Source organism: Lichenostomus cassidix, unplaced genomic scaffold (assembly GCF_008360975.1).
Source record: "Lichenostomus cassidix isolate B80296 unplaced genomic scaffold, HeHo_3.0 HiC_scaffold_46, whole genome shotgun sequence".
Lineage (NCBI taxonomy): Eukaryota > Metazoa > Chordata > Aves > Passeriformes > Meliphagidae > Lichenostomus > Lichenostomus cassidix.
In genome coordinates, this window is record NW_028147597.1 from 181557 (window position 1) to 192105 (window position 10549).

Here is a 10549-nt window from a genome sequence, read left to right on the forward strand (position 1 = left end):
CCCCCTTTTTGGTGTGCAAACCATGGGTTTTGGATGGGCAGCAAGAAGTGCAGACCGTGGTTTTGGGGTTAAAATTCCCCTTTGGGGGTCTGACTTCACTTTTGGGATCCTCACCCCTGTCTCCCCCCAGGTGGATGGCGAGCGCCACTTGCTGCCGCTGTGGCTGCGGGGTGGCGCGGTGGGGGTGGCACAGGTGTGGTCCCACCGGCTGCTCCAGGTCCAGGGGGGCCCTAAAATCCTCTACGATGGTGACATGTACGTGGTGCTGACGCTGCCCCCCCCGTCCCGCCGCCTCCGCGGCCTCTGCGGCAACTTCAACGGCGACCCCGACGACGACGACCCCGACGGGGGGGGCTCTGCGCAGCGCCCCCCAAAACTGCACCCACCTGGCGCCCGTGCCCAGCTGCTCCCCGGCCCAGGCGCGGCGCTGCGCGGTGCTGGCGGACCCCGAGGGGCCCTTTGCGGGGTGTCACGGAGCGGTGCCGCCCCGCGCCTACCTGGTGACCTGCGAGCGCCAGGTGTGCGGGGCGGGGGGCGACCCATGTCCCGGCTTTCAGGGCTACGCAGCCGCGTGCCAGGCGGCCGGAGGCGCGCTCCGGGAGTGGAGGGAGGCCACGGGTTGCCGTGAGTACATGGAGGGGCTGGGAATGTTAGCGTTGGGAATTTTGAGTATTGAGATGTGGGGGGTGGTGAGAATTTGGGGTTAGGATTTTTGTGGAAGCAGGAATTCTGAGGGGAGTGGAAATCTTGGTAGGGGTGGGAATTTGGAGGTCTGGGGAGTGGAATGGAGTGGCTACCTGCATCCGCTACCCATCCTCCTGAATACGTGTCCCCATTGCTAAGCCCACACCTGGGGGTTCCTCCCGAGAGACCCACGCTGCCAAAGCAGGACCCCCAGTCACAACGCCAAAGGGGACCCCGCCCCTAAATGGGAAGCCTGTGTCCCCCAGTGGAACCTTGGACAACTAGTGAGGCCCTCCCGATGGCCCCAAATGGGAGCCCCATGGGACCACCCACCCCAAAGTTGGGATGGCATTGATCCCAGGAGACACCCATTGACCCCAGATGATCCCCCGATGATCCTATTGAGTTCAGATGAGCCCCCAGTGGGGTGAGCCCCCACTGCTCCCCTTGGCCCCAGGCGACCCCCCATTGACCCCCTTTGTTTCTTCCCTCCCTCTCCCAGCCCTCACCTGCCCCGCCAAGAGCCTCTACCAGCTGTGTGCTCGCACCTGTGAGCACACCTGCGCAGGTGTGTCGGCGTCGCCCCCCTGCAGCGAGCGCTGTTTTGAGGGCTGTCAGTGCGCCGAGGGGCTGCTGTTCGATGGGGCTCTCTGCGTCCCCCCGGGGACCTGCGGCTGCCTCCACCAGGGGCGCTACTTCCAGGTGGGTGTGGCCCCAGTGCCTCCCAAAACAGCTCAGTTCAGCTCCAGCGTCTCCCACTACAGCCTGCTTCTCCACCAGTCCCTTCCAGTTTCCCCCAGCTGATCCCACTCCACTGCAACCAGTGTCTGTTGTCCATCACACTACACCTCATTTACCCCCAGTCCCCTCCAGTCTCCCCCAGTTCCCTCCAGTGTGCCCCAGTGTCTCCAGTCCCTCCCAGTGCATCCCAGTTCCTTCCAGTGCACCCCCCACAGTGTTCCCAAGTGTTCCCAGTACACCTCAGTACCTTCTAGCCTCCTCAGTCCCCTCCAGTATGCTCCACAGTGTCCTCAGTCCCTCCAAGTGCAACACAGTTCCTCCCCATCCCTTTCAGTACACTCCAGTTGATCCCAGGTCCCTTCTGTGTGCCTCCCACACAGAAGCAGCACCACAGCGAGCATGGTGACCCCAACAGTCACCTTTCTGTCTCTGGTGCACCTGAGGCTGAAATCTTGGGACAAACCATGTGGGAAGGGCATGAAGAGCACCCCACTTTCTCCCAGCTCTCGCATGTCCCTCATGGGTACCTTAACACCTTTCAACACAGCCCCAAAACACACTGGGGACTCCCAGCAGGGCACAGGCTCAGTCCACGGGGTACCCCAGTGCTATCATTGGCTTCAAAGGATTTTTGAGGCTGCCCAACCTCCCTGCATCCCCTCTGTGCCGCCTCCACCATGGGATGGGCACCATCCCCCAGACCCTCAGCTTGCAAACATCTTGACATTTCTTACCCCGCCTCCCCCAGCTCCTTTGACCATTTTAGCTTCCCCCAACCCACTGAGTCACATCCTGAAACAACATCCCTGCAATCAAACTGGTGCTTACTGGTCCTTCCCTCCTCTCTCTGTTGCAGCAGCTCCATCACAGCAGCCGAGTCTCCACCTGTGCAAACAAAGCAAGTTCCCACTCACACTGGGAAGTGGGGAGTGGGAAAGGCCTGATTTGGGACGTTTTCCTCCCAGGACAGTAGACACCATTGTTCCTTTGCCAGGTTTACGTTTGTGGCAGGAAGGAAAACACCATTTCAGCTTTCAAAAAACCAGGACTTGCTTTGTTTTTTCAATTCAGCTTCAACCTCAGCCAACTTCTGCTGGCACTGGGTGCCCTGGAAAGGGGCTGTGTCACAAGGTGTTGCACAAGTCCAAAGGGATTTTCAGCCCCAGCCCAAACTCCAGGCCACCCAGGACACCCTAGAAGGTGCTGGATGGTCCCCTTTGAGCCAACCCCAATTCCCCACCTATCATGGCAGCTGATGAAGCCCCTGGGACACAGGATGGGTGCCTCTGTACCTTCCTCACAAGGGGCTTCTTCCATCCCCAGGGCCACAGAAGGGGACAGGGACAGCCTCAAGGGACAAGAGTGTCCCTTGGCTCCTCCTGCCATGAGGTGATCTTGGACAATACCCCAAGCTCACAGGGCCTGACCAGGTCCTGCTCTGTCCTGGGGCTTTGCCAGGATGCTCCTATGGTCCTAAAATAAAAACACAAAAAACTGATAATTCTCCCAACCACCTGGGCAGTCACAGCTCTCCTCAGCAAAGCAAAGATTGTCCCACAGGAGCAACTTGTTGAATATTTATAAGGAAATAAAAAAATCAAAGAAACAGAACAAGGGTCAACTGACACAGGCTAGAAATACCTGTGAATGCTGCTGTCAAGTCACTGGCAACTGCAAAGTGTTTCTATACTCATTGCAACTAATATAAATCCCCCACATCAATGCTCAGCAGGTATTTTTGTCATCACTGCAAATAAAATTATTACCAGCTCCTGCATCTGGTACTTCCCCCAGGTAAATATTTTCCATGTGAGAACCACCTGCCTGTGTTTGCAAAGGTAAGACCCAAATGGATGGGGCTTTTTTCCTCCAAATGCTTGAATTTTGAATAAGGTTTAATTGACGTGGTGTTTTGTTGCTGTCCCCAACCCCCAAATTCCTCCTGCTCCAGGCTGGGAGCATTTTGGGGTGAAAAAGTGGTGGGGGAGAAAGAGGTGGGAAAAGGGGATGGAGGCACAGAAATTTCTCTCCCTCCAATCTTTTCCGCTCCCTTCCTCTCCCCCATATTTCTTGACTTCCACCCACTCACACACCTGTTTTGGATCAAAGCAGGTGCTTCAGGAAATTCTGCAGAGTGGGGAGGCATCAGCTCACAAACCCCCTCCCTTCACCCAGTGGCCACAAGTGCCATGGATGATTAAGGGTTGATGGAACCTACCAGCCTTCCCCATTCAGAGCCATTTCCCATTCCTGGGCATAGCCTCTGCTCCAGGGAAAGGCTCCAGCTCTCTTCCAGAACAAGAGTTTAAATAAACTGTCTCTGGGCTCAGAAGCAGAAGAGTGATGCAGGTTTTCCCTCTCACACCTGCAAAAGGGCAGGAGGGAGCAGACCTGGGGAGGGCAGAGATGGTGCTGTGGCCAGGGGATGGGAGGATGCAGCAGTGCAGGGACACACCTGTGTCTGCTCAGGGTGGCTTTGCTCACCTGAGCAGGGCCCTGGATCAAGGGGTTTGAGGGCCCCCAAAAGGCACTACTGCAGGAACTGGAAGAGGCTGAAAAAAACCTAATAAAATCACTGAAAAGCACTTCCAAGACAGCAAAAACTAGAACTCACCTAAAAACCACATCCAAACACTCAAACTACCCCTGTTGTGGTAAAAGCTTCAATAAAATCAGCTGAAAAGAACTGAGTTTGGGGGTTTATTCCTCTCTCTCTATAATTTGCTTTTATTTCATCATTGGGTTATTTCAACCTCCCAAAGATGAGGCTGTGATCTGGGTGTTCAGTTCCATCCCATCCCTGGCATTGCTCCAGACAGTGCCAACTCAACCAGCCCCAAGTTTTACAGAGAGAAGCTGCTTTTCCAGAACTCACCCTCACAGCTGAGCTTACGGAGACTGAACCAGATCCTGGGGCTGTGTAAATATGAACTCATGGAGACTGGAAACAGATTCCTGGGGCTGCTCAAGTATCACACACTGGGAATGAGGGCAAAGAGTTCACAGTCACAGTCTGAGCACTTGGCTGTGCTCCAGCAGTTTGGGCTGTTGCGCCTGGGGTGTTGCCCTTGGGCTCCCAGGAAAGGCAAAGGCGGGGGGGAAGAATACCCTCCAGAAACTTGTTTGCTTTGATCTTTAATGTTTAACATTCCCAGTGTTCCACATGTAATGATTTGACCCTGGCCAGGTGCCTAGTGTCGCCAAGGCTGATCCATCACTGCCGTCATGCCCCAGGCAGTGCAAAGGGCACCAAAGGAAAGGCTCATGCTCTGATCAGGGCAGGGAGAAGGCACTCACCTGTCACTGCCATGGCCACAACACACCCAGCTTGGGGAGATTATTTGAATTTATGTCCAGTAAAATCACAGCAAGAGAATAAGAATTAAAACAAGTTCTAGTAAAACTCCTTTCCCCCACCCCTTCCTCCTTCCCAGGCTTCATTTTATCCCCTCTCAGTGGCACAAGAGAAGGGGATGGGGATCATAGTCACATCGTGCTGCTCCACATTCTCCTGGATCAGTCAAAAAAACACTTGCCAGGAGTTCCCCCTTTCTGGTTTCTGCACTTTGGAGTTCTGGGGTCCCCACGGATCCTGGTGATCTCCCCACTTTGAAGTCTTATTTAGGGATGCCGGGGGGTCCAGGGTTCCCTTTTCCCCTGATTCTGCTTCAGCTCCCGGGTCGTCCCAGGGTCCCCCTTTTCAGGATCCCCTCACTCCAGGCTCTTGGAGACCCCTCTCAGAGTCGGAGGGTCCCAGACCATGCTCATCTCCAGGCTGCTGGAGGTTCTCCAACTCAGGCATCACCCCTCTCCACTCTCCCCACTCTGGGGGCCCCATGTTCCACCCCCTGGCTCTTCTGGGGATCCCCAGAACTGATGTCCCACCCCACCTGTACTGGGCGATCGCCATATGGACCTCCCCAATGTCCCCACAAGGGGCATTCGAGGCTCAGCTCTGGAGTCCTGCAAGATCCAATCACCACCCCCCCCAAAAAAAAAAAAAAAAACAACTTCCTAGGGAAATGCAAAGATATTTGGGTTTCGATTCCAGAACCTGCGAGGTCCAACATCCCTTCAAGAAAATCCATGCCAGAGACCCCCCAGTATATTTGGGGCGAACTGCCCCTCCGCGATCACCTGAGGGATGCGGGGGGGGGGTGATGGACGCCGGGGCTGCGGACACAGCGGGCGGTATCCCTCCCGTTTCTCCTTCTGCTCCTTTTCATGCTCCTCCTCTTCCGGCTCCTCCTCACTCTCCTCTTTCTCCCGGTTCTTTCTCACTGCCCTCTGCCCCACAGCCGCCTCAGTATCGACTGCTGAGGGGGGGGAACCTCACGGGGGTTGGACGCGGGGGGGATCCCCCCAGTGCGGATCTTCTCCCCCTCCACCCCGAGCCCCAGGGACTCGCTCCAGGGCTTAAGTGTTTGGGGACAGGGGTGGATACCTATGGAACTGCCTTCCTTCCATCCCAACTTCACCTTTTTCTTCCTTCTTCCATCGCTCCCCCAGTCCACAGATCCCTCCCAAATCAATTTGGGTGTCCCATCCCCCTCCAGCTCTGTTTGGAGATCCCAACCCCCTCTTTTCCCTCTTTTTCACCCCTTTCCCATTGTCCTCCCAGTCCTCAACACCCCCCTTCCCCACCCGCCCCTGTGCTTGGTTTTCAGAGTCCCAGCCCCCTCCTGTTCAGTTTGGACATCCCAGCCCCCTTTCGCTCAGTTCGGGGTTCCCCCCCATGCCCCCTGCTCACTCCACGGACGAGCAGGCTCCCCGTACCACCAGAACGGCCCCAGCTTCCGCCCCACACCCCATCTCTAGCGCCGGACTGTGCTGTGGAGTGGTTCTGGTAAATAACAGAGCAGAAATTCTCAGTTCCCCTAAAGTTGCGGAATAGAGCTTAAAGACTAACTAGCAAATGAGATGAAAGAATGTTGAAGTATTTACACAGGATGATAAACATAGGTAGAACCAGTGGAGAAACAGATAAAAAGGACTACAGTGGGTTTTTTTGCAAGTCGTGTAACAAAGAAGCAACAGCACATGCCCAAAGAAAAAGTTCAAGGCAAGGTCACCTTTTATATCGAAACATTCAGTGAATACGACCACCAGGACACCTTTAGACTACCCTCCAGGACCATACAAGGACTCCCAGTAGGAGGCGGGTGCATACAAAATTGTTCTAGGAAAGTGATGTTTATGTATTAGATAAGAAACATGTTTTAATGAATATGTATTGTCGTGGTGGAATAAATACCTTGTTGTAAAGTCTCACGACACACAGAAAACAAAGAAAGATACTTCTCTGTGTCCTGCATAGATAAAGACTGCCTGCTTTCTGATGCTACAGCTGCTGTTAGAAAGTTCATTCCGGCCAATTTCAGTATCAGGGGATTCCAGCCCCGTCTTTTCCCACCTCTACCCTTTCCCGTTGTGTCCCCAGTTCTCAATCCCCTTCCCCTCTGATGGTTTTTTTGGGGGGTCTCAGCCTCCTCCTGTTCAGTTTCGGTGTCCCATTCCCCCTTTCGCTCAATTCGAGGCCCCAAGTCCCGCCCGCTCCCTCCCAGCCCCGCGGCCGGGGGGACTCCCAGCACCACCAGTGCCACCAGTAGGGCCCCAGCTGTCCCCACACGCTTTTCCCGTGCCCAGCGCCGGTTTTGCAGGTGCGCAGAGCCCCAAAGCAGCCCAAAGCGCTCTGCCCTGGGGGGTCCCCAAAGCGGCCCCGCCCCGCGCGGCACTGGCAGCACCAGTCCGGAGCAGTGCGCAGCGCGGGCGGGCGGCATCAGCCGTGCCGGGCAGGGCCGGGCCCCGTGGGGCTCCCTCGGCTCTCGGCCCCCAGTTTCCAGGACAGCAAGGGGGGCCCGGCCTGGGCGCCCCCCACCTCCCCCCTCCCCAAATTCCGCTCCCGGGGGGCGCTGGGAGCAGGGGGGGGGCGCAGCTGGGGTTCGGGTGAGGAGCGCTGAGCTCTGCGGATCTGCCTAGCACCTAGGGAGTCATCGGCGAGAAAAGCTCGGATTGGCTGGAAAGTTTTAGGGGCCTCTGGGCTCTGCGTGTCTCCCTGGCATCTCATGAGTCAGAATGAAACCGAGTTCTGATTGGTTGAGCATCTTTGAAAGCTCTATGTACTGCGTGTCTGCGTCAACACTTTTAAGTGATCACCTCGGCACTCTCTGATTGGCCAAGAGCTGTTTTGGAGAAAGGGGGCATTCCTCGTCCATCAAAGGTGAGACCTCCACAAGCCACTTATAATTCTCAAAAATTGCAAGTTATAACCCCCCATCAGCTATTAGTGGAGCCATGGGGTCTCCCCAATGCCCCAAAATGAGTGCAGGGGTTCCCCAAGAGCCATTTATAACCCCTAAAAACTGGCAGAAATCAAGAGGACCCTCCCCAAAACAAGCTCCCTTGTGGATAGGCTTATCGTTAAGGCTATGAAAATAGCAAAGGTCATAATTTTCAGACCTGCTGAAATCTGGTTATTTACAATGGAAGCACTAAACTCTAGAAAACTGCTGTAGGAGCTGGCTATTCCACTTTGTATCCTGCAATACCCCAGTATGACATTATATCTTTCAGCAGATGAACTACTTCACCCAGGAGACCTCGATGGACATATTTACGTTGTGCTTAGCTCCTTGGCAAACACCTGGTTACTTTGCTCTCCAGTTTTCCTTTGATGGAAATCAGCTAGCCCTATTCACAACAAAGCATGAGCGCAGCTCTGCCAATAGCTCACTAACAGCTCTTCTCCAAAGACGGCATGCACCAACCTGCCCTCACGCACCAACCTGCCCTCTGGTGTGTGGAAAGCTGGCTTCTAGAGAAGGGACACACCGATGTAGATAGATTGCTACTTAACAAGCCACTTCTTAACAATAGCCATATTCAACCAACTATTAATTAGAGACCTGCGTCCAATCAGCGATCTAGGTCACCATGACTTTCCTTCAACATGGAGATCGTAGGAGCCGTCGAGAATGCATTAATTGGTAGCAAATATGCAGAAATCAGGCACTATAGATAAACACAGATACATGTTAAGGCAAGTAGCCAAACTTAGGGCGTGGAAGTATATAACCAATAGTATTGTATGATTACAGAATATGCATGAATTAGTTAACTACACTATAAAACTGTATGCTGTAAATCAATAAATGGAAGCTTGTAGTAAATCCATATTGGATTGTCAAGCCTCCGTTTCTCAGCATAATGGTGACCCCCGACATGATACGCACAAGGGTCTCGCTCCCCTTTTGGCTGGTTCCATCTGGGAGGCGATATAACCACGACTGAGAAGGCACCTGGCTCCGATCAACCCGGAGGGTCGAAGCAGTGGGGCGCACGCACAGGACGACCGTACAGACGGGATCTGGACACTGCCGGACTTGTGAGGTGAAAATCTCGCACCAGAGAGGAAAAGTGGCCGAAAACCTCGGAGGGTGAATGTGAGTGCGCAGTTCCGCGAATCGGAATGGAGAGGCAAGCCACTTCTGACCTGTTATTATGCTTTTTAGAAAAGCGGGGGATTAAGATTAAGGACATAAAGAGTGATTTAATGGCGTTGACAGCATGGGGGTTGGCTAAAGGTTGTTTTATTGACCCTAATACCATTTTTGACCGTGATGAATGGCAGAAAGTAGGAGATAAGGTGAGAGACACTATGTGTGATGATGAGAAACTGGGGAAAAAGCTTGGCAAACCATGGAGTAAAGTCCTAGCTTGCTTACAACATCCTGCAGAGCTGGAACTGGCAAGGGTGGCACAGAAAATTGCGGTTACAGAGAGCAGAAAGAAACTTGAGAGTTGCCGTGCTGCTTTTAACATGCAAGCAGCCGCGGCGCAGCAGCCGGGGAAGCCCCCCCCGCCAGGAGGGAGGGGGAAGTGTAGCTCTCCCTCGCTGCCAGCGCCGGCGGGGGAAGGGCGTGCCGTGCCGCTGCCGGGAGCCGAGAATACAAAGTTACTCGATTGGATGAGGGACCTATTCCTGTCTCGGTGTATTGTGGAGCTTGGCAGCTTTGCAACGAGGAACATCTTAGCTGCTTTGTGTGAGAGAGTCAGCGTTGAATTTTTGCCAGAACAACTGGGTGCGATGCTGGAAAGAGCTTAAATATCGCGGGTAAGGAGCCAAAGTAGCCAGAAATCACCCCGGTGTTATCGATGTGGCAGTAAAAAACTGTTTTTAACATGCAAAAAACTCTGTCAGCCACGGCGCCCTCCCCCACTAGGGGGGAGGGAGAATCGTAGCCCTCTATCGCTGCATTGCTGCACAAACAAACCGTGGAAAAAGAACGACAGTTTCTGCCAGATCAGAGCCACCACCCGCAAAGCCGAAACGCACCGTAATAGCAGCGAAAGCTCAGAGCAGCCGCGCCGCCCAGGAACAGCCCCGCCGCGCGCCATGCAAACTCTGCAACTCGAGAGCGAAACGGAAGTTACTCCAACCTCGGTTTCCTGTCAACTGAAGCAGAAGGCGGAAGTCGCAGAAGGCACCCCGATGGGCGGTGCCGCTGGCTGTCCACGCCCCTTTCACCGCCTTCTGCTCACTGGAACCATCACTAACACTGAGACTGGGACTGCCCCGCTGCGAATGATGCAAGCAAACACTAGCTGTGCCACGGAAGATTCTTTTCAAAGCTCCAAAAATCAATTCTTAACTGTATTTTAAAGTACCCTGTTAATTGGTGCAACTAAGTTATGATTTAAACTTGTTTCCAGCTTTTACTAATGAGAAACCATTGTAACAACATAATTGTCCTGATGAACCTTAGTTACTAAAACCTTAAAGAAAAGCTAAAATTCCTTGCTAAAGCAATTTTAAAAGTGTTTATCCTAAGTATATTTTAACAAAGTTAATTTTTGAACTATTTCCTCAAAGCATCATTCATCATTAGGTGCATAATATCTTAGCTTTTAAACCAACTCAGTGTTTTAAACCAATTCAGTAAACCCTTTTTAAAATAAAGTGAATATTAACTAAACAAAATATAAAGCTAGAGCCATTACCCTTAAATCCGTATATCAAAACATCAAATGATTTACAAAAATTATTAAATGCAATTAACTGTGTAAAACTCACCCTAAGCTTTACCCCATGTAAGTTATTTGCAGAAACATCCAAAACTACGTC

The 10549-nt window shown here is 53.2% G+C and overlaps 1 protein-coding gene and 1 long non-coding RNA gene across 7 annotated transcripts; one reads left to right on the plus strand and one right to left on the minus strand.

The window, feature by feature from the left end:
* The first annotated feature begins 147 nt into the window (after positions 1 to 147).
* On the plus strand, positions 148 to 1276 carry LOC146421870 (uncharacterized). The gene is made up of 2 exons (XM_085046975.1): positions 148 to 624; positions 1187 to 1276. Exons 1-2 carry the CDS (start codon positions 254 to 256, stop codon positions 1236 to 1238), a joined length of 423 nt encoding a protein of 140 aa, XP_084903101.1. The 5' UTR covers positions 148 to 253; the 3' UTR covers positions 1239 to 1276.
* Positions 1277 to 1803: 527 nt separating this feature from the next.
* On the minus strand, positions 1804 to 6258 carry LOC146421871 (uncharacterized). 6 transcript variants are annotated; one of them, XR_014848419.1, is made up of 6 exons: positions 4301 to 4716; positions 3910 to 3977; positions 3644 to 3790; positions 2718 to 2898; positions 2254 to 2310; positions 1804 to 1876 (listed from the first exon to the last, which is right to left on the minus strand). It is a non-coding gene; the product is annotated as an uncharacterized LOC146421871 (long non-coding RNA). The 6 variants fall into 6 exon arrangements; XR_014848417.1 differs by lacking the exons at positions 3644 to 3790; positions 3910 to 3977 and adding an exon at positions 6176 to 6258 and having other exon boundaries at positions 4301 to 4404; XR_014848420.1 differs by lacking the exon at positions 4301 to 4716 and adding an exon at positions 4723 to 5958 and having other exon boundaries at positions 3644 to 3977.
* Positions 6259 to 10549: the final 4291 nt, after the last annotated feature.

Bases quoted from the DNA above. Each gene is read 5' to 3' on its own strand.
- LOC146421870 (XM_085046975.1), top strand. From the start codon at position 254: ATGTACGTGGTGCTGACGCTGCCCCCCCCGTCCCGCCGCCTCCGCGGC. The intron at 625-1,186 runs GTGAGTACATGG...TCCCTCTCCCAG, and splicing joins GAGGGAGGCCACGGGTTGCC to CCCTCACCTGCCCCGCCAAG.